The following is a 24737-nucleotide window of genomic DNA, read 5'->3' as shown; positions in this document are numbered from 1 at the left end:
TTTAAATAGGTATTTGACTTTGTGGTATTCGGGGAGGTTAGGTGCGGCCTGAATTCCCATAGACTAAGAAGGCTTAAGGCTTTAAGCCTGACAGCATGGGCATGCAGTCGCCCCTCCTCTTTAAAAAAATAAAATAAAATAGGGATATGGACATTTTACTGTATTAGGGATAAGGTCCCTTTAAGAAAATTTCAAATGGGATTGGGGCAGGAAAACATGGTCACTTGACATTTAGGAATTTCCCAGGATGTCATGTGACCCCTGGGAATGTTCTGGAAAGGGGGCTTATTATATATAAGACCCTCTCACAGGAGTAGTCCCGCCAGTGTTCAGCTAGTCGGCGTCGGTGCGACAAGCTCCCCACTCTCCCACCCTAGTCACTAAGCACGTTATGTGGTTTGTCACCCTTCATATTTGTAGGGGGGACTTTGATTATAAATATTCTGTATGCTCGAGTCCTTTAAGACTGAACTGTTTTAAGTTTATTGTTTGAAATTTAAGAATTTTATCAATTAATAAAATTATCAAGATGTTGTTATTATTTATTGATTTGAATACACCAATAAACGTGCCACGGCAAATTTTTTGCCAACAAGTTGTTTTGTATCATTATTTAACCACTTGACAACTGGGCACTTAAACCCCCTTCCTAACCAGACCAATTTTCAGCTTTTGGTGCTCTCACATTTTGAATGACAATTACTCAGTCATGCAACACTGTATCTTTATGAAATTTTTGTCCTTTTTTTCACACAAATAGAGCTTTCTTTTGGTGGTATTTAATCACTGCTGGGTTCTTTATTTTTTGCGCCATAAAAGAAAAAAGACCGAAAAATCTGTAAAAAAATACATTTTTCTTCATTTCTGTTATAATATTTTGCAAATTAGTAATTTTTCTTCATATATTTTGTCCAAAATTTATACTGCTACATATCTTTGGTAAAAATAACCCAAATCGGTGGATATTATTTGGTCTTTTTGAAAGTTATAGAGTCCAAAAGCTATGGTGCGAATATCTGAAAATTGATCACACCTGAAGTACTGACGGCCTATCTCATTTCTTGAGACCCTAACATGCCAGAAAAGTACAAATACCCCCCAAATGACCCCTTTTTGGAAAGAAGACATTCCAAGCTATTTAGAAAGATGCATGGTGAGTTTTTTGAAGTTGTCATTTTTTCCCACAATTCTTTGCAAAATCAAGGTTTTTTTTTTACTTTTTTTTTTTTTCCACAAAATTGTCATATTAGCAGGGTATTTCTCACAGACCGCATATGCATACCACAAATTACACCCCAAAACACATTCTGCTATTACTCCCGAGTATGGTGATACCACATGTGTGAGACTTTTACACAGCGTGGCCACATACAGAGGCCCAACATGCACGGAGCACCTTCAGGCGTTCTGGAGCACCCAGGCCAATTCTGACATTTCTCTCCTACATGTAAAAATCATCATTTATTAGCTAGAAAATTACTTAGAACCCCAAAACATTATATATATATGTTTTTTTAGCAAAGACCCTAGAGAATACAATGGCGGTCGTTGCAACTTTTTATCTCGCACGGTATTTGCGCACCAATTTTTTTAACGCTTTTTTTTTGGAAAAAAAACTGTTTTGTGCTTTACAAAAACCAAAACAGTAAAGTTAGCCCAATGTTTTTGCATAATGTGAAAGATGAAGTTACGCCGAGTAAATAGATACCCAACATGTCACCCTTCAAAATTGCACGCGCTTGTGGAATGGCGCCAAACTTTGCTACTCAAAAATCCCCATAGGCGACGCTTTAAAATTTTTTACTGGTTACATGTTTTGAGTTACAGAGGAGGTCTAGGGCCAAAATTATTGCTCTCGCTCTACCGATCGCAGTGATACCTCACATGTGTGGTTTGAACACCGTTTTCATATGTGGGCCGGACTTACGTATGCGTTCGCTTCTGCATGCGAGCACACAGGGACAGGGGCACTTTAAAAAAAATTTTTTTTTTTAAATTGTTCATTTTACTTTATTTATTTTAGTTTGATGCTTTTTTCCCAAAAAAAAAATTTTTTGACCACTTTTATTCCTATTACAAGGAATATAAACATCCTTGTAATAGGAATATGGCATGACAGGTCCTCTTTACAGTGAGATATGGGGTCAATAAGACCCCACATCTCACCTCTAGGCTGGGAAGCCCGAAATTAAAAAAAAAAAAAAAAAGATCCTGGCTTCGATCGTAGCGGTGAGTCGGTAGAAGCACCGCAAGGCGGCGGGAAGGGGGGACGTCCCCTCTCGCCTCCCGTAAGAACGATCAAGCAGTGGAACAGCTGCTATGATCATTCTCATGGTGTAGGGAATCGCCGGCTGAAAAAGCTGATATCTGAATGATGCCTGTAGCTGCAACCATCATTCAGATATCTCCGCACAAAGTCAAGGACGTTGTATGATGGCCGGCGGGCGGGAAGTGGTTAAAACGCTTTTTTTTTTTTTAACACAAAGTTGTCCATTTATACAATATTTCTACCACATAACATGTACATACCAAAAATGACACCCCAAAATAGATTCTCCTGCTCCTCCTGAGTACGGCGATACCCCATGTGTGAGACTTCCACAGCCTGGCCACATACAGAGGGCGAGTACAGCCGAGCATGGCTCAGCATGGCAGGGTATGGCGGGGTATTGCGGAGTATGGCGGGGTATTGCGGAGTATGGCGGGGTATGGCAGGGTATTGCGGAGTATGGCGGGGTATTGCGAGGTATGGCGGAGTATGGCGGAGTATGGCGGGGTATGGCGGAGTATGGCGGGGTATGGCGGGGTATGGCGGAGTATGGCGGGGTATTGCGGAGTATGGCGGGGTATGGCGGGGGCATTGCAGAGTATGGCGGGGGGCATTGCAGAGTATGGCGGGGGCATTGCAGAGTATTGTGGGGGCATTGCAGAGTATTGCACAGCATTGCAGAGTATTGTGGGGGTATTGCAGAGTATTGTGGGGGCATTGCAGAGTATTGCACAGCATTGCAGAGTATTGTGGGGGCATTGCAGAGTATTGTGGGGGCATTGCAGAGTATTGCACAGCATTGCAGAGTATTGTGGGGGCATTGCAGAGTATTGCACAGCATTGCAGAGTATTGTGGGGGTTTTGCAGAGTATTGTGGGGGTATTGCAGAGTATTGTGGGGGTATTGCAGAGTATTGTGGGGTTATTGCAGAGTATTGCACAGCATTGCAGAGTATTGTGGGAGTATTGCAGAGTATTGTGGGGGTATTGCAGAGTATTGCACAGCATTGCATAGTAGTGAGGGATGGCTGAGCATGGATGGATGGATGGATGTCTCTGTGCAGCGCTGTGGGCACTACACATACAGCCCACAGCGCTGCAGACATCCATCCATCCCCCTCCCCGCTCACTGTGTACCGATCGGTACACAGGAGGGGAGGAGAGGAACCGGCGTCATCAGATGACGCCGGTCTGTTTACATGTGATCGCGCCGTCATTTGACGGCTCGATCACATGGTAAACGGCCGCGATCAGCGGCCATTTACCGGGATCCGTGATGCGCCGGGTCCCCTGGACCCGGCGGTCACGGATGTGTTCGGGTGCGCTCCCCAGGGGGCGCGCGAGAGGGGAATTCTGGGAGGACGTCATAGTACGTCCTCCCAGAGTTATCCAACCGCCCTGCAGCCGTCATTCGGCTATGGGCCGGTTGGTAACTGGTTAAATAGGTATTTGACTTTGTGGTATTCGGGTAGGGTAGGTGCGGCCTGCATTCCCATGCTTTTTTTTGTATGTATTTTTCTGTATTTTTTCCCCTTTTTTGTAATGTAATTTTCTCTTCCTCTTGTGTGAACCCCTGTATACTTTCCGCTAGGCCAGTGGTTCTCAACTCCTGTCCTCAGGATCCACTAACAGTGCCTGTAAAGCGCCTCTCATGCTACCCCAGTGTGAAAGCCCGAGTGCTTTCACACTGGGACAGTGCGCTTGCGGGATAGTCTATAAAATCCCGCAAGCAGCATATTTGGGGCGGTCTAGGAGCGTGTGTATACACTGCTCCCGCACCGCCCTCCCCATTGAAATCAATGGGCAGTGCTTTCAAAGTGCCTGCAAAGCGGTTCGACAGTGGTGCTTTGCAGGTGCTTTTAACCCCCTGTTAACCCCTTCTTTGGGGTTAAAAACGTCCGGCTCCCGCCCGCACATCTCCAGTAAAGCACCACTACAACTAGCGGCGCTTTACCCCTAACACTCGGGCAGTCTGAATGCTTATGTTTGTTTATTGTGTTGCATGCAATAAACTTATTAGTGTATGCCAAGCGTTTGGTGAGTTTATCCAACAAAGGTTGTCTGCAGTCACTGTCTTTGCCATTCAGTTTGTTTTAAAATCTATGCAAATTTATTTAAAAATAACAAATGAAAAAAATCACATGTATATAAGTATTCACAGCCTTTGCTCAATACTTTGTTGAAGCACCTTTGGCACCAATTACAGCCTCAAGTCTTTTTAAGTATGATGCTACAAGTTTGGCACACTTATTTTTGGGCAGTTTTTCCCATTCTTCTGTGCAGGACCTCTCAAGCTCCATCAGGTTGAATGGTGCACAGTCATCTCTCCTGAGATGTTCAATCAGGTTCAAGTCTGGGCTCTGGCTGGGCCACTCAACGACATTTACAGAGTTTCCCCATAGCCACTCCTTTGTTATCTTGGCTGTGTGCTTAGGGTCTCCCCAGTCCCCAGTCCCCAGTCTGAGGTCCAGAGCGCTCTGGAGCAGGTTTCCATTAAAGATGCCACTGTATATTGCTGCATTCATCTTTCCCTTGATTCTGACTAGTCTCCCAGTTCCCGCTGCTGAAAAACATCCCCACAGCATGTTGCTGCCACCACCATGCTTCACTGTAGGGATGGTATTAGCCAGGTGATGAGCGGCGCCTGGTTTCCTACCGACATGACGCTTGCCATTCAGGCCAAAGAGTTCAATCTTTGTTTCATCAGACCAGAGAATTTTGTTTCTCATGGTCTGAGAGTTCTTCAGGTGCCTTTTGGCAAACTCCAGGCAGGATGTCATATGCCTTTTACTAAGGAGTGGCTTCCGTGTGGCCACTCTACTATACAGGCTTGAATGGTGGAGTGCTGCAGAGATGGTTGTTCTTCTGGAAGGTTCTCCTCTCTCCACAAAGAATTGCTTGAGCTCTGTCAGAGTAACCAATGGGTTCTTGGTCACCTCCATGACTAAGGCTCTTCACCCCCGATCGCTCAGTTTGGTCGGGTAGCCTGCTCTAGGAAGAGTCCTGGTGGTTCCATACCTCTTCCATTTACGGATGATGGAGGCCACTGTGCTCATTGGGGTCTTCAATGCTGCAGAAATTTTTCTGTACACTTCCCCAAATCTGCGCCTCGATACCATCCTGTCTTGGAGGTCTACAGACAATTCTTTGGACTTCATGGCTAGACAGGTGTGTGCGCCCTAAATTTGCAAAGATTTCAAACAAACTTCTTTCACATTGTCATTATGGGGTATTGTTTGTAGAATTTTGAAGAAAATAATTAATTTAATCCATTTTTGAATAAGCCTGTAACATAACAAAATGTGGAAAAAGTGAAGCGCTGTGAATACCAGATGCACTGTATATCCGTACACATACACAGGCTTACACATGTACCAATGTATAACCACATAAAGACACATCCTGTAATTGATTTCTATAGGCAACTGTAGGGAGCAGCTTTGCTCCCTGGCAGGCAAATATACCCAATTTTCATGTTGTACAGCACCAGGCATCCAATGTGAGTAGACTAAAGGGAATCTAATGCTTTTGCCCATTAACAGTAAAGCTACAGGTTCTACTGATAGGGCACCTGCTTACCCACTAATGCACTCTCCCAGGGTCCTTTTCCTCTGCAGGAGCACACCGGCTATGGAATGGTACATGAGGATTGGCCACTCAGGTCCGCATTGCATATTGCCAAGAAGGAAAGAAGGTCACGTTCTCCCCCATACCCAGAAGTACCAAGTATATGTGAAGACTCTGACGAATGAACAGAGTGGCAATGGAATAGGGGGGGAGGTACTGTATGTATTGATAGGTGGGGGAATGCTCTGTCAAGAGAACCCGTCTTTTGGGGGTCTTAAGCTGGTCATATATTGTTCCAATTTCATCTGTTTCTTGGTGAACTGTCTGAAATTCACTTTCAAAATTCAAAGGAGCTGAGAGGAAAATTGTTGCTCAAACAGTGGCTGCATCCAATCAGCATACGTTAGCCAAGCAAGAGGATTCATTGATCTGTAAAGTGTGGGTGGAGAAATCTGTTTCAGCTTTAGACACCTTGATAGTTTAGTGATAATACATGAACCATGATGGTGTCTGTTTATCTGACTAAAGAAAAGTGCTAAATGATTTGGTGATGACTCCACTTTCTGCCCCCTGCAGGTGCCCCTTATCTTCTTGTTTATCCAGCAATTTAATCGTTTTATACCTCTGTAACATAATTGCTTTGACGGCCAAGCATAATACAGAAATAGATAAACAACAACATGAGTTTTATGTAGACAGCTGTCATTGCCGGAAGGCAAAAGAGCCTGCAGAGGGCAGATGCTGGTTCTTCAAAACCGGAGGCATTTCATAATAATAGTCCGGACCACATAGGGGCTTCATGGTGTACTGAGCTGCTGTAGTCTCAGTCCTCAAATCATCTGCCAACTGGATGTACTTCTGCATTCCTTCAAGTGACCAGAGGGCAAACAAGCCACATACTTTTTTTAATCACTAATATAGTTCCACTATATACTACAGAACATTAAGGACAGGGCCCTAAATGCTGGTACCATTGGGTACAGTGTTTAGCCCCATCTAACTGCAGCCGGCAGTGGGACTGGACGCTTCACCTGTGCGAGGGGCCTAGAGAAATTTAAACTTGTTACCCCATTCCCTGCCCCAAAGGAGCTTACAGTCTAACAACTTTACCACAGTCTTTTGTACACACACTAGGTCCAAGGCAACCTACTAACCAAGCAGTATGCTTTTTGCTAAAGGAAGAAAGCAGAAAAAGCCATAGGTCAATATATTGGCTGCCATTACTAATTTCCTTTTTAAAGTAGAACTGAAAGCAAAACCTTTTTTTGATTTTGGATAGAGTAAGGGAGGGTTAACCCCTGTCATATTTTTTTCTGCCATCTGTGTACCATTGTGGAGATTTCCCTTCACTTCCTGTCCCATAGCCAAAACAGGAAGTGGGATAAAATCCCTTCAAATTAAGGGAATTCCTTTGGGGTCACCAGAACTGCTGTCCCCATTGGAAAAATTACACTCTATTACCTTAGATTGTAAGCTCCTTGAAGGTAGGGACCGATGTGAATGTACAATGTATATGTAAAGCGCTGCGTAAATTGACAGCGCTATATAAGTACCTTAAATAATAATAATAATAATAATTACTTTTCTGGGGACAACCCAAAATTTGGGATTTTCTTTTACTTTAACTTTTGATGAGAATGGATAACAGGACCAAATTGAGAGGTTAAATCTTCCTATCGGGGCCAAAGTCAGCAATAAGTACTGACAGGTGTTCTAATCCCTGTCCACTGTATCCAAAACAAAACAAAAAGTTTTGCTTTAAGTTATACTTTAATGTTTTTTTATGCTTGGCTATACTAACAATCATTTGGCTACGTTTTTTGAGTCTTTGACGGGGATCGAGTATCGAGGGGATCGAGTATGCAGCAAATAAATCCAGAGTGAAGTCAGAACACTTGATCTGCTACCTTGTTCCAGGGTAGGGGCTCAGAAAGTACTGTACATCATCAGCATAACAGCCAGGCAAGCAGCAGAAGGAAAGAAATGGCAGCACACATACCGGTATTCCTTTCATGGGGTTATTGCTGTGCGGTGTTGTGTCCATATCAGAATTTAGCTCTAATTTCCAAACATTTGGCATCCATTTAATGCTATCAGTAACACTTCCAACACCACTGACTATATTTACAAAAACTGAAGCTAAGAAAGTTCTCCTCAAAAACAGAGACTCTGCCCATATAAGCCAATTTAATTTCATGTTTCATTTCCCCAGAAAATTAAATGTGCAACTTGATTGAACACTATAGACTTGTTCTCAACATTTATGGAGTCCAGTAGTAAATTAAGATTTATAAAGAGCAGTCATATATATTTATAATGTTATACCCTGCCTTACTACACTAGCTCTTATCATTTAGGCCCACAACAAGTTGGGCATTTGGCATAGTACTGGGACACAATCAGAACTGTTCAACTAATGCTTGCCATACACCAGTTGAAAAATAGAAAAACGAACACACGGTCACGAGAGCAAATAGTATTGCCATCATGTAATGACCGAATTTTGAATGATAAATCGTTCAAAGGACATAAATGAGTCAGTTTTTCGGTCATTTTGTGCTTCTGGGTCACATATGCGCAGTACAAACCGTTCAATTTGTAACAGGTGAAAAACATATTAACCACTTCAGCCCCGGAAGATTTTACCCCCTTCCTGACCAGAGCATTTTTTGCGATTTGGCACTGCGTCGTTTAACTGACAATTGCACGGTCGTGCGACGTTGTACCCAAACAAAATTGGTGTCCTTTTTTCCCCACAAATAGAGATTTCATTTGGTGGTGTTTGATCACCTCTGCGGTTTTTATTTTTTGGCACTATAAACAAAGAGAGAGCGAAATTTTGAAAAAAAGGCAATATTTTTTACTTTTTGCTATATATATATATACACCACAATCACAGGCTGCTGGCGAACATTGAGTTCCCGGGACCCGCAAGCACGCTCCAACGGCGGGCGCGAATGCACCGGCGGCAGCGCACGCGTGCCCTACAGGCGGCAAATTTAAAGGGACGTACAGTTATGCACATTTGCCTGCCTGTGCCATTCTGCCGATGTATATGTGTGTCCGGCGGTCGGCAAGCTGTTAAACTTTTAATTTATGCCAATTTTGCCTTTTCCATTCGGCAGAAGTTTTCCACTTTTCCACAGATCGACATTTTTCCTTCAAATTTTTGGCTCAAAAAGTCACAAACAATTTTCGATTTGTGCCCATTAACTGGACAAAAAACAAACAAACTGTACAAATGACAGAATTTTCAAACTATTTTTCGTGTAGTGTATGGCACCATAAGGCACAGGAAGGTAAATTTGTACATAAATTGTACACTGTTCTACTTACAGTGAGCAAAGATCCCTTAAATAATATATAGATACCCCATAAGCTGTCTACCCTCCACACTTTAGTGCAGTACCAGGGTCACAATGATATACCTTCAGGCAATCTTTTATTTAACATAATGTGTTTGCCTTACACTGTCTAACCCCTACAGTGCGCTGACCAACCTGGCACCATAGGAACAGCAGAACAGAAAGGAGAACCATAGTGTACGACTGATAAGTACACTGCTATAAGAGGATGATGTTGAGTAATTACCACTGGGGTCTGCTGAGAACCTGAGATGTCTCCTGACAATTTCTGTATTTTGTAATGCTAAATAAACTTCAGTGATTGGTGCACAGGTTTTCTGTACTGTTGTGATGTATCACCGCCCGCCCTTCACAACCCCAGGAGCAAATAAGGACCTGCAGTGGATGGGTGGGCTGACATTTCACCTCACTGTAAAGTCCTTAACCTATAGTGAGGTTGTGGACAGATGAACACCAGTCAATTTTTCCAAAAAAAGTCATACTCCAAGTCCTTACAGGCAAACAACCTTTAAGCCAGACCAGCATCCTTTGATTCTCTAGAACAAAACTGTACAGCAGATATTGCACAACTTTCCTGGTGTGACACGAGACTTCCTGTAAAGTCCAAGTCAAACTCTTGCTTTTCAAGAACCTCCAGTCATAGTTCCTTCCTAAGGTTGCTTTGCAGGATAGGTTCTACTCCTGCTGAGAAAAGCCACCTTCACCAGTGTAGTGTGAGCCTAGGCCTCAGATTGAGACTTTGTCACACAACCACAAGGGTATCCCTCCTAAGCAGCAGGCCTAGGAGTAGAAAACATTCAGCACATAACCTCCCCTAGGAGCACAAGGGGGAAAGAGAACTTCACAAGAACACATCCAATATTTATATCGATTGCCAGCCTAAACCAATAGTAACAAATCCCCTTAGTGATTGGCCAGGGAGACATAAACATTCATAACACAACATTATTGTATTCTCTTGCTCTAATGCCAGGGACACTCTCCAGCAACAGGCAGAAGCAAACAGTAACACTGGGCTTAGAAGAGACCAAGTGAATACAGAACTATCACTAACCAGGCAGAGTGGCTACAGTAAGAATTTGAGAGAGGAGGGTTAAATGCCCAGATCTACCCATATGCTATGGCACTTGGGTTTTTTGATAGGAGGAAAATGTGTTGCCTATGTTACCCCAGACAACATATTTATGTGCTTGTATGATAAATGCAGATCTACCTGGAACAGCAGAATGCACTATGTATGGCCAACATAGAGCACTAGTTTTCATTACCAAATAGCCATACATCCATGACTGGTAGTGCGATATTAATCCTTTGAACTTGTGTTCACTAACAAAAAACCGAGTGATATAAAAAATAGTTGTATGGACATTAGACCAGTTTATTTTTCCTGTTTAGCATTGTGGAATGTGTTTGATCTACTAGAAATGCTATTATTATAGTATTAGTATTATAGTAGTACACACAACATGAAACCATACAACACACAGCACACCATAAAACTGTATATACAACATATACATGACAATTCATATATAAATAAAATAAAAACTGAAATAATAGTTCATACAGATTCATACATAGATAAAAAAAACTTCTCTGGAAAAGTGATTCCACCACACTTTAACAAAAAGTCTGCACAAAAATATATACTATATACTGTACATAGAAGATACTTCAATCTTCATCCACCACCAACTTTTGTTAAAACAAATCACCACAAATGTGCCACCACTGGTATCAGAGCAGCTCACCCTTTATTCCATGTTTTGTGGACATAAAGTAAATGTAATCAGTGTATCTGAGGAAATATGATGTTACTTACAATAGTGAAAGTACAGCTGTTTAACATTTGGAGAATTGCAACTCCAACAAGCACAGCCATTAAAATAGATCTATAGGAAAAACTTTTTTTTCATTTTGGATAGAGCAAGGGAGGCTTATAGGTATAAACCCTGTCAGATTTTTTTTCTCCATCTGCGTCTCATTGCGGAGATTTTTCTTCACTTCCTGTCCCATAGTCAAACAGGAAGTGAAAGGAAATCCCTGCAAATGAAGGGAATTTCTTGGGGACCCCCTGTTCACCCAAACTAATGTTCCCATTGGAAGATTTCCCTGCTACTTTTCTGGGGACAACCTAAAGTGTAGGATTTCTTTTCCTTTACTTTTAATTATAATGGCAAACAGGACAAATAGAGAGGATGAATCTCCTTAACCGGGGCACAGACAGCAATAAATGCCCGACAGATGTTTTAATCCCTCACCACTATCCAAAACTAAAAAAAAAAGTTTTGCCTTTAGTTCTACTTTAGATTCCCCCCCCTCTATGTTATCTTTATGCTTGCTGGTTTTACAGTACACTGTAGTGTTTTTAATAGTGCATGCGGTTTTATTTACTTTAATAAATGTTAAATAGTAGTACTTTTATTAATGTGAGTTTTTATCTTATTTCCTCAGATACACACATTGGATTGATGTCCATGGGATATGGTAATATCTTAAGAAGTGTACTTAAGAGTGGAGCAGTGTCTTTTAAGTGGAATTTGCTAAGCTCATTTTTACCTTTCTACATTTAACTGTCAAAATAAAAAATAAAGGGTGAGCTGCTTTCAGGAGGAGACTGTGGAGATGTGGGTTGTAAAAGCTGCCTGTGCAGGAACCATATCATTTACATCAACATCAATACTTTAGGATAGTAATACCAGTTAGATAATCTGACGGGTCCAATGCTATTTTTTCACTTGCCTCAACACCTAAAAGGTAAAGGTTGCCAGTGGACAAGATTATATATATATATATATATATATATATATATATATATATATATATATATATATATACACACAGACACAGTATCTCACAAAAGTGAGTACACCCCTCACATTTTTGTAAATATTTTATTATATCTTTTCATGTGACAACACTGAAGAAATGACACTTTGCTACAATGTAAAGTAGTGAGTGTACAGCTTGTATAACAGTGTAAATTTTCTGTCCCCTCAAAATAACTCAACACACAGCCATTAATGTCTAAACCTCTGGCAACAAAAGTGAGTACACCCCTAAATGAAAATGTCCAAATTGGGCCCAAAGTGTCAATATTTTGTGTGGCCACCATTATTTTCCAGCACTGCCTTAACCCTCTTGGGCATGGAGTTCACCAGAGCTTCACAGGTTGCCACTGAAGTCCTCTTCCACTCCTCCATGACGACATCACGGAGCTGGTGGATGTTAGAGACTTTCCGCTCCTCCACCTTCCGTTTAAGGATGCTATATAGATACTTAATAGGGTTTAGGTCTGGAGACATGCTTGGCCAGTCCATCACCTTTACCCTCACGTTCTTTAGCAAGGCAGTGGTCGTCTTGGAGGTTTTTTTGGGATCGATATCATGTTGGATTACTGCCCTGCGGCCAATGGAGGATTAAGGTGGTCATGGGCCCCTAGGCTACTTTTTGTGTGGCCCCCTCCTAAGCATGCTTTACTAGAAAATAAATTATTTAGTGCCATGTGTAAAAGCGTAGACCTATATTACACGCCTCAAGTGCAACTCTCAGGTCTACAGCCCAAACACATTCAGACATAAGCCTACTATAAACAGCAATGCCACAGAAAAAAAGCATTCAAAATACACCTGCAAGCTGGTAACAGATTTTACCTTTCTAAACCAACAGTTAGGCCAAAAACGTCTGCAGCAGCTGCTGTTTAACTGGGGCAAAATCACAACATCCTGACAGAGACCAATCGAAACGCTGTGCAATATTCCAATACAATAAAAGCCATACAAATACCATAAACAGCAGCAGCACATAAAAGCAAGCAATAATCAACAGCAGAACAATCATACATTCCAACAGCAGGAAGTGCCAGCATCCATCGGCGTAGGCGCAGCCTGTCCATCGGACACCACTGCAACCCAGGAAACGGACCAGACTCACTCCAACGATATCTGGCAGCTTTTGCCAACATGCTTGTTCACTATGTACCTTTTTACAGTTTTATTAAACTCCATGTTTTTTCTGCACTTAGAGTGGCGCCTTTGTTTCATTTTCAGAGAGCATATAACACGCACCCTAACAATTAGGGGGAAGATTCAGGAAAAAAAACTTCCCACAGCCTCCTGCACAGTACACAGCCCCCCCCTGCACAGTACACAGACCCCCCCTGCACAGTACACAGACCCCTTTCCCTGCAAAGTACACAACCCTCTGCACAGTACACAACCCCCTTTCCCTGCACAGTACACAGACCCCTTTCCCTGCACAGTACACAGACATCTGCATAGTACACAGACCCCTTTGCCTGCATATCACACAGGCCTCTTTCATTATAAAGCCCCCCTGCACTCCCAGGAGACCCCCAGTCTCCTGGGAAAGAATACTCTAAAGTTAAGAAAACATCACTGCCAGCCCTTTTTAATACACCGCTCCTCCTGTGTCACTCATTGTAAATCATAGCTTCTAAATACCTCAATTAATGCCGTTCTTCGTGACCCGGTCATGTGACTGCTCTCCTCTGCTGTTTCATTGATGGTCACATGACCGCTCTCCTCCTGCAATCAAAGGCTACACTCGGGAAGGAGGTGGAGTGGGAGGAGGAGAGCGGCCAGACAGAGCGACTTTAATTGAGGTATTAAGAGACTTCCATTTGAGAGTGACACACGAGGAGCTGTGCATGAGAAAGGGCTGGCAGTAATGTTTTCTCAACTTTAAAGTATGCTGGCAGCGCTGTCCCAGGGCCAGGAGAGGCGGTACAGCTGGCCTGACACCCCCCCTAATGGGTGGCACCCGGGGCGGACCGCACAATCCCTGCCCCCTGTTGGTAAAAAAACATTTATTGGCATATTCGTATAACACGCAGGCATGGTTTTTATTCTACATATACATAAATATATATAAATTAATAAAAATATCATGGCCGATCGGGGGCCCTTGCACACTTGGGGCCCTAGGCTGCAGCCTAGACCAGCCTGTGCATTAATCCGTCCCTGCCTGTGGCCCAGTCTCTGAAGGGAGGGGATCATGCTCTGCTTCAGTATGTCACAGTACTTGTTGTCATTCACGGTTCCTTCAATGAACTGTAGCTCCCCAGTTCCGGCAGCACTCATGCAGCCCCAGACCATAACACTCCCACCACCATGCTTGACTGTAGGCAAGAGACACTTGGTTGCCGCCACACACGCTAGACACAATCTGAACCAAATAAGTTTATCTTGGTCTCATCAGACCACAGGACATGGTTCCAGTAATCCATGTCCTTAGTCTGCTTGTCTTCAGCAAACTGTTTGCAGGCTTTCTTGTGCATCATCTTTAGAAGAGGCTTTCTTCTGGGACGACAGCCATGCAGACCAATTTGATGCAGTGTGCGGCGTATGGTCTGAGCTCTGACAGGCTGACCCCCCACCCCTTCAACCTCTGCAGCAATGCTGGCAGCACTCATATGTCTATTTCCCAAAGACAACCTCTGGATATGACGCTGAGCACGTGCACTCAACTTCTTTGGTCGACCAAGGCGAGGCCTGTTCTGAGTGGAACCTGTCCTGTTAAACCGCTGTATGGTCTTGGCCACTGTGCTGGAGCTCAGTTTCAGGGTCTTGGTAATCTTCTTATAGCCTAGGCCATCTTTATGTAGAGCAACAATTCTTTTTTCAGATCCTCAGAGAGTTCTTTGCCATGAGGTGCCATGTTGAACTTCCAGTGACCAGTATGAGACAGTGATGCCGCGTACACACGGTTGGACTTTTCGTCTACAAAAGTCCGACGGACGCCGACGGACCAAAGCCGGCTGACAATCCGATTGTGTGTGGGCTTCCCCGGACTTTCAGCGGACTTTTCCAGCCGCAAATCTGACGGACTTTAGATTTGAAACATGCTTCAAATCTTTACGTCGTAACTCCGCCGGACCCAGAAATCCACTCATCTGTATGCTAGTCCGACGGACAAAAACCCACACTAGGGCAGCTATTGGCTACTGGCTATCAACTTCCTTATTTTAGTCCGGTGTACGTCATCACGTACGAATCCGTCGGACTTTTGTGTGATCGTATGTAGGCAAGTCCGTTCGTTAGAAAGTCTGCCGCAAGTCCGCTGCAAGAACGCCGCAAGTCGGCCAAAAGTTCCTCGAAAGTCTGTCAGACGGTCTGTCGGCCTTTTGTAGCCGAAAAGTCCGACCGTGTGTACGCGGCATGAGAGCGACAACACCAGATTTAACACACCTGCTCCCCTTTCACACCTGAGACCTTGTAATACTAACGAGTTACATGACATTTTCACTTAGGAGTGTACTCACTTTTGTAGCCAGCGGTTTAGACATTATTGGCTGTGTGTTGAGTTATTTTGAGGGGACAGCAAATTTACACTGTTATACAAGCTGTACACTCACTACTTTACATTGTAGCAAAGTGTCATTTCTTCAGTGTTGTCACATGAAATGATATAATAAAACAAAAATGTGAGGTGTGTACTCACTTTTGTGAGATACTGTGTAAATACACATATATATAGATATATATATAGATATATATAGAGATATAGATATATCTATATCTCTATATATATCTACTGTATATATAGATATATATATATATATATATATATATATATATATATATATGGACTTTTTGTTAAAGTGTGGTGGAATTATGTTACACAAGATATTTTTTTAAATCAATTTATGTGTATATACAAACTATTATAAATTTCACTTTATAATACGTTTATATATAAATTACCACAGATATGTACTATATATTGTTTCACATTGTGTTAAGTATTTCCTAGTTAAGCTACAATAAATGAATGAAAAAAAATCAGATAAATAGAACATGTCTTTATAAAACAGAAGATATTCACACATCATTGCTACAAAGTAGCTTGATATGCAATCCTCAGGAAAAGACATGAATATTTTCTGCATGTAGATAGTGATAGCTGTAGGATTTAGGTGGAGGGTTCCATTAACCTCACATGATCCTGACCCTAAAGGACCTTGTGTAGGAGAGGAAGGTGTCAGGAGCATGGGGGGTTTATTAGCTAAGCCTGGAATGTTAACACTTCTCCCTATTCATCTTGGTGCTTGTCTACTTCTATATACATCCCTTTCCTCCCCCATTTACTAATAACTCCATCATGTCCATGTAATGAACTTACATGTACTGGCTTTCTTTATTTAACAAAATGCAAGAAGGGTCTTCCAATCCATCCTTGCAAGGTGTTGGATATTAATAGCAGTGTTTTGGAAAAATGGCTTCTGATCTGACAGATGTCTTACCAAGAATGATAAGCCATAAAAATCCAACACCCTTCCTTTGTCAAATCACCACATCTCTGTGACCCACATGGCTGCTGTTCATATGCAGTGTGCGGGTAGTAAAAGCTTATGTGGAGAAAATGGTATCAGTTAGTAGAGACTTTACAAAACCTGCATAAAATAACAAAAACTCCTAACACTTGGAGGTACTCATTATTACTATATAGTTGGCTACTATACTGCCATTGTTAAAGCTGAGTACACTTAGGCAGAATGCCAAGAAACATTAGGCGTTTAAAAAAAAAAAAAAGTCCGACATTCGGCCCGTGTGTATACCAACCTGTCCGTCAGAAGCCGGCCAAACGGACAAGGATGCTGGAACAGCCGACTGACTCCCATCAGCGCTCTAAGCCAATGGCGGAGAGAGCTGATCGGAAAGGGTTCTGGCAGGGGAGCCATCCCACTGTCAGAACACAATAGCTCAGCAGATCGCTCTACTAACTTTGCATAGTTAGTACCGTGGCTCCCACCGGAGCTGACAGATAGAAACCATGTCATAGGTTCCCTCCTAGATTGTAAGCTCTAACAAGCAGGGCTCTCTGATTCATCCTGTATTGAATTGTATTGTAATTGTAATTGTACTGTCTGCCCTAATGCTGTAAAGCTGTCGGCGCTATATAAATCCTGTATAATAATAATAATAATCATTATATTGTGGGGCCATGCTGACCCAGCCACCAGAAGCTGATACAGTGACTCCTGACTTAGACAAGATGAGTAGGCCGTGATTTTCAGTGTCATGGTGGAATAAGGTGGCCTACAAACAAGTACCTGAGTAACAAAGCCAGGTAAAACGGTTTCAGTTTGAACACTCAATCAGAGGAATTTTAAAGACATAGAAATTTCTATTGCACATGATTTGATGATTGAGGTAAATGCAATTTCATCGAGGTGAAAGTGTTCTCATTTTGCAGTTACCTGAGTTTTCCTATACTGGATGAATGCAGCGAACTGCAATGACACAAAGAGAACAATAGTTTTCTATGTGGCATATTCAGGACACTGAGCTAATACTGTATGTATTCCAGAGATGTGTCATAAAATGCAACATAAAAAAGAACAAGCATAAAAATTTGCATAAATGCACGTGACTGCAGGTCAATGGAGATGCTATTTTATGTGCATCATAGTGTGAATGGGTCCTTAGTAAATCAGACACACAGGGGTTGATTTACTAAAGACAAATAGACTGTGCACTTTGCAAAGTGCAGTTGCTCCAGAGCTTAATAAATGAGGTATGGCTTCACTTTGCAAAGAATACCCAATTACATGCAAGGAAAATAAAAAACAACTGAATTTTTGCTTGCACATGATTGGATAATGGAAGTCAGCAGAGCTTCTGCTCATTTACTAACCTCTGGAGCAACTGCACATGCAGAGTGCACAGTCTTTTTGCCTTTAGTACATTAACCCCACAGAGTTGCATGTACATGAGTGCACAAGATTATGAGGTCAGAATATACATAAGGCGTACATAAGAGTACCGGGTACAAGGTATACATGTGTACGTAAGTGTACTAGGTGCAAAGTATACAGGAGTAGTACATAGGGTACCAGGTAGAGCTTGTACATGAGGAGTACATAACAGTACCGGGTGCAGCGTGTACAAGAGGAGTGCATAAGAGTGCCACTAGTTACAAAGTTTACATGAGGAGAATATATAAGTACCAGGTGCAGAGTATACATGAGGGGTACATAAGAGTACTGGGTGCAAAGTATACATGAGGAGTTCATAATAATACTGGGTAAAGAGTGTATATGAGGAGTACACGAGAGTACCAGGGGCAATTTATACATGAGTACATAAGAGTACTGGGTGCAAAGTATACAGAAGGAGTACACAAGGTACTGGGTAGCAAGCGTACATGAGCACATAAGAGTACCAGACTGAGAGTGCTGGGTGCAGAGTGTACATGAAGAGTGCATAAAAGTACTGGGTATATTATTCATCTGGAGTAGATACGAGTATTGTGTAGAGAGTACATAAGGAGTGCATAAGAGTATTGGGTAGAGACTATATGAGGGGAATATAAGGGTACTGGGAAGCCAGGGTAGAGTGTACATAAAGAGTGCTTAGAGTACTCAGAGAGTAGTGGTTAATGATTCTTACTCTGAATGGTCTAAGTTCAGTGTTGGGACCCTTACTTTTAAAAATATTTATAAATGATATAGAGCCTGGGAATAATAGTACCATTCTGTCTTTGCAGATGACACCAAGCTATGGAGTGGAATAACGTCCTTTCAGGATGTCTCCAACTTACAAGCCGACCTCAATGCACTGTTTCATTGGGCAACATTGTAGCACATGAAGTTTAATGTTGATAAATGTAAAGTTATGCACTTGGGGGCTAAGAATATGCATCCTTCATACATACTAGGGGGAGTACAACTGGGGGAATCCATAGTGGAGAAGGATTTGGGGGTTTTGGTAGCTCATAAGCTTAATAATAGCATGCAATGCCAAGCTACGGCTTCCAAAACGAGCAAAGTCCTTTCTTGTATTAAGAGAGGTATGGACTCCAGAAAGTGAGATATAATTTTGCCCCTGTACAAATCATTAGTAAGACCTCATCTGGAATATGCAGTTCAGTTTTGGGCACCAGTTCTCAAAAAGGATATCGGGGAACTGGAGAAAGTGTAAAGAAGGGCAACCAAACTAATAAGAGGCATGGAGGAGTTATGTGGATAGATTAGAGGAACTGAATTTATTCTCTTCTGAGAAGAGGAGATTAAGAGGGATATGATTAACACAGTGGCGTCCCTAAGGGGGGGGCGGGGGGTGCAGGTGCTTCGGCAACGCTGCTCATTCATTTCAATGGGCAGGGGCGGTGGAGGAGCCTCCTAAATCGCTCCAAAGACGCTGCTTGCAGGACTTTTTCTAACGTCCTGCAAGCGCAGCGCTCCAGCCTGAAAGCACTTGGGCTTTCACACTGGGGCTGCAGGGGAGGCGTTTTTCAGGTGCTTTACAGGCGCTATTTTTAGCCCTTTAGCACCCGAAAAATGCCTCAGTGTGAAAGGGGTCTTAGTTCCCTCCCTGACACAAATTTTTAGCTGCTTTTATCTCCTGTGTCGGAGAGCTTGTCAGAATTTATCATACTGATAACATAGGAATGGAGCAGCAGAAAGACACGGGACTCAGAGCTTTGGAGAGAGATAAGTAAACACTACAGATATATGTGCAGTGTTCATATTTCATGAATAGGGTTTACATCCACTTTAACTGCTTCAACCCCAGAAGATTTTACCCCCTTCCGGATCAGAGCGCTTTTTTTGATTCAGCACTGTGCCGCTTTAACTGACAATTGCGCGCTCGTGCGACGCTGCACCCAAACAAAATTGACGTCCTTTTTTTCCCACAAATAGAGCTTTCTTTTGGTGGTACTTGATCACCTCTGCGATTTTATTTTTTGCGCTATAAACAAAAAAGAGTGACAATTTTGAAAAAAAAAGCAATATTTTTTACTTTTTGCTTTAATAAATATCCCCCAAAAATATTTAAAAAAAACACATTTTTTCCTCAGTTTAGGCCGATATGTATTCTTCTACATATTTTTGGTAAAAATAATGCAATAATCATATATTGATTGGTTTGCCCAAAAGTTATAGCGTCTACAAAATAGAGGATAGTTTTATGGCATTTTTATTATAATTTTTTCTTTTTATTAGTAATGGCGGCGATCTGCGATTTTTATCGTGACTGTGATATTATGGCCGACACGTCGGACACTTTTGACGTTATTTTGGGATCATTGTCATTTATACAGCAATCAAAAAATGCACTTATTACTGTGTAAATGACACTGGTAGGGAAGGGGTTAAACACTAGGGGGCGATCAAGGGGTTAAGTGTGTTCTAGGGTGTGATTCTAACGGTGGGGGGATGGGCTACCACTGACATGACAGCGATCACTGCTCCTGATGACAGGGAGCAGTGATCTCTGTCATGCCACAAGGCAGAATGAGGAAATGCCTTGTTTACATAGGCACTTCCCCGTTCTGTGGCTGGGAGACCAGCGGACGGATCGAGTCTGCGTGCGCCTGCTAACCCCGCCAATTAAAGGGGATGTGCAGGTATGCCCATTTGCCCACTGCTGCCTTTGTGCCGACCTATATCGGCGTGCAGCAGTCGGCAAGTGGTTAAAGCGGAGGTCCACCGAAAAAAAAATATAAAAAGCCAGCAGCTACAAATACTGCAGCTGCTGACTTTTAATATAAGGATACTTACCTGTCCAGGGAGCCCGCGATGTCAGCAGCCGAAGCCGATCCGTTCTTCGGCTCTCGGCTGCTTCCGCCGCCATCCTCGGTAAGGGAATTAGGAAGTGAAGCCGTGCGGCTTCACTTCCTGGTTCCCTACGGCGCATGCGCAAGTCGTGCTGCGCGTCCTCTCTGGTCCCTGCTGTGTCCTGGGACCTGTGTGTCTCCCAGAATACAGCGGGGGAGGAGAGTGTAGGCGCCGGAAGTGGCGTAGGTCGCCGCAAGCGCCGCGGTGATCTATGCCAGGAAGTGGGAGCAAATACCTGTATTAGACAGGTATCTTCTCCCCTCCTCCCCCCTGAAAGGTGCCAAATGTGACACCGGAGGGGGGGAGGAATCCAAAAAGTGGAAGTTCCATTTTTGGGTGGAACTCCACTTTAAGGTAAATTTCACACAATGTGCTAGTATGCGACACATACTAGCACATTATAACTTTACCTTATAGGTTTTAAAAAAAGCATGGTGGTTTAGTACAGCTTTAACTTGTGATCTGCCCGACTTTTTCTGCTCATCATCTATCCTTGTTGTTAGTGTTTTATATTTTTGGCACAAGACAATTTCTCTTCTTCCAATGTAGCCCAGGAAGGTCAAATGGTTGGACACCCCTGCTGTATACATTCTGTATCTGTTATCGTTCCATCTCTCAGTACGCACTGTCACTGGTAAATGTTCTATGCTCTAGCCAGCTGGGACACGTAACACTCAGATCTGTTGCAATGCTTGCAAAAAGTCGAGTAATGAATGGCAGGCAAAAGTAAAACAGCAAATGAAAGCACAAAAGCCTCCTATGAAGCCAGCTATTGACAATACAAAGGAAATGAAGCTGTCCCAGTAAAACACATGTTTTGGACTGAGAAGCAGCTGTGACAAACAACAGGATGTCAGTGAACAATAAGGGAACACACTGGATTCATGGCACGAACTCTTGATCAGTGTTTACAGGCCATAGTCTAAGCTCTCAGCTGGATATCCACTTAGATCTCTGGATACACAATCGTATGTAGGATTAGACAGTAAGATGAGTGTAATGCTCTTATATATATCACTCCATCACCATAATCCCCCGGGAGGCTGCTCCTGAATTTCTGTAAACATTCTAAGACCTGTCTGAATGTCTGTAAATTCAAACTCTTTTCGGCTCACAATATCTACCCTGGATCAAGTCATGATGTTTTTAATTTTGGCTGCTAAATGGACGATCTTGCAGGCAACTCCTCAAACTGATTTCTGTGAAATGGGTATCAAACCATTTTCAAGATTCCCCCAACAGTTGGTAAGTGTACACTTATCATTTCCCTTTCTCAGGGAAAATTGAAAAATTGAAAATCACCGTTAACAAATTTTCAAGGGTTGGAATCAAATTTTAATAAATGCTGCAGCAGGCCAAAGTATTGCTGGCATTGCCGAAATTAGTCAAATCACTGGTAAAAATTGTACCACATGTAGCCAACCTTAAGCTAATGGGGCGTACACACGGTCAGACTTTTCGGCTACAAAAGTCAGACGGACGCCGACGGACCAAATCCGGAGGACAATCCGATCGTGTGTGGGCTTCCCCGGACTTTCAGCTGACTTTTACAGTCGCAAATCTGATGGACTTTAGATTTGGAACATGCTTCAAATCTTTACATCGTAACTCCGCCGGACCCAGAAATCCGCTCGTCTGTATGCTAGTCCGACGGACAAAAACCGATGCTAGGGCAGCTATTGGCTACTGGCTATCAACTTCCTTATTTTAGTCCGGTGTACGTTATCACGTACGAATCAGTCGGACTTTTGTGTGATCGTGTGTAGGCAAGTCCGTTCGTTAGAAAGTCCGCCGCAAGTCCGCCAAAAGTCCGTCGAAAGTTTGTCGGACAGGCTGTCGGACTTTTGTAGCCGAAAAGTCCAGCCGTGTGTACGCCCCATAACTGTACAAGGCTCAATTTGCTCTCTCAACAAGAGAAAATTGGCTTAGTCCATGCTAAAAAACATGGATAGAGGGAGCCCCCAACTATTTTATTCAGGTAATAAAATAGCATTGCCAATTCGATAGGATGCAGTTACTGTTTGGCAGATAATTTTCCACCCCACTTAGTCAATTTTTTAATTGAGTTTTGTCAACCTGGGTGGTGCTTTGAAGACCACCATCAGCAAATTCAGCAGGAGTCTGCCAAAATTTGAGCTGTCTATGGATAGTCTTAAGCAAGTCATGGTTCAAATCTGGGCCGGTTTAGCGGGGACCAGCCAAAATTTTAATCATCTATGGGCAGGCTGATTTAACCCAAGTCTATCCACCGATAGACTTGGGTACAAACAGCACTTCGGATTTTTATTTGTTATTGCCAATGGCAATGATGGGGGAATTGATGGGGGAATTGAGCAATCCTGTGGTTGCAGGAAAGAAAATCGCATTATCTATGACCTGCCTTAGGCTTCTTTTACAAGGCCAAATCATATGTGGGGTAGCAAGTATCTTGCGGAAAAAACTGAAGGTGGGTGCCCAGGTGTGTGCAAACACCCACTTCTGGGATGTCTGTACAAAGCTATGACCAACAGCGACTTCAGCTGTCCACCGGTGATTGTAAGTGATCGCACAGGGCGCGGATAACCTGCGGTTAGGGAAAGGCGATCACAGTAGTTTGCATCCAGAGCCAATCATCTGTCCTAACCAAAGGTAATCGCTCACTGTGTGATTACTCCAAACACCAGTGGACAGCTACCTGTCATTGCTTTGTACAGGGTAACTGGCTGTGGCTGTCTGCACACAGCTAGGCTCCTGGCCACAGTTTTCTGAAAGATATCTGCCGATTTGGTCATGTGAGTGAGGCCTTAAGTGCTCATAGATGGACACATATACAGTTAATTGTGTTGATAGATCTGCTGATCAATGTCCCAAAAGCCATACAATCATATACATAGAACATATTACATCACTCGCACTATAAGCACATTTAAGCGCATTTGTAAATAAAGGATTGTTCCCTCTTCTAAGGAATTACTTTGCAAAATCCCTGAACAGTTTTAATCACTTCCAATGCCCATGAGTTGTTAATAGCTTATATATATACCCCTACATGAGTTATTTTAAGATCGGTCAGATTCTTTGAGAAAGCGTTGAGCCTACTGCAAAGCATGTCCAAATAGAACTTGTTCCTGCTGTCTATTTTAATAAAGGAAGAATACTTTGCAGTATTCCAGCTACAACAGATTGGTTGGATTGCCAGGAAGCCTCGTGATGTGTGTGGTCAGCTATGGTCCTAGTGGGCAACATTGTGGGGTTGATTTACTAAGAGCAGAGAGTGCCAAATCTGATGAAGCTCTGAATAGAAACCAATTAGCTTCCAGTTTTTTTTGTTAAAGCGTCATTGAACAAGCTGAAGTTAGAAGCTGATTGGCTACCATGCAGAGCTGCACCAGATTTGCATTCTCAAGTTTTAGTAAATCAACCCCAATAAATGCAAACAAGTTCAAATCAAAGATATAACAAGAGAGAACACTTACACGTTCGTCCTTCCGACAGCGTGGTCATCAGTAGATTGGAAGCCAGCAGGATCAGACAGACTGAGCTGAGTAACATCATGTTCCGTTATAGAGAGGAGGCAGAGGCTGGTACAGCCTGGCCTGCACACTGCTGGGTTTGTGAGCTCAGCTCAGCCTCTTGTTCAGTATGCTGGGCTGGGGGGAGCTGCACACACACTGGAGAGAGGCCCAATGATTCCAGGGCACTTCCAGGAAACATCCCTCCCCTGTCCACTGACAAGTACACAAACACAGGACCCTGGGATCAGGTATCCACATGGATTATTAGGCTTTATCAGATGGGAGGCATTGCAAAACAGCATAGTATTTACATTAAACCTGCTCACCAACGCACAGCCAACTGTTTACAGAGAAACTGCTTATGTGACAAAATGGACTTTCATCTGGAACAAAAGGACTAAATCAGGCCAGTTCATTTAAAGGACCGCTATAGAGAAAAATACTGGTATTCTGGTAATT

General features: G+C 42.8%; 1 protein-coding gene across 1 annotated transcript in view; it reads right to left on the bottom strand.

Moving 5' to 3' along the window:
• The window catches only part of PROS1 (protein S), a 125607-nt gene extending 101083 nt beyond the window's left edge, over positions 1 to 24524 (bottom strand). The window contains exon 1 of the mRNA XM_073616998.1: positions 24240 to 24524. Within this exon, the coding sequence (XP_073473099.1) occupies positions 24240 to 24318 (79 nt within the window). The 5' untranslated portion in view covers positions 24319 to 24524. The remainder of the gene's footprint in view (positions 1 to 24239) is intronic.
• Positions 24525 to 24737: the final 213 nt, after the last annotated feature.

Source organism: Aquarana catesbeiana, linkage group LG02 (assembly GCF_042186555.1).
Source record: "Aquarana catesbeiana isolate 2022-GZ linkage group LG02, ASM4218655v1, whole genome shotgun sequence".
Classification (NCBI taxonomy): domain Eukaryota; kingdom Metazoa; phylum Chordata; class Amphibia; order Anura; family Ranidae; genus Aquarana; species Aquarana catesbeiana.
This window is presented reverse-complemented; position numbering and strand designations above follow the sequence as displayed.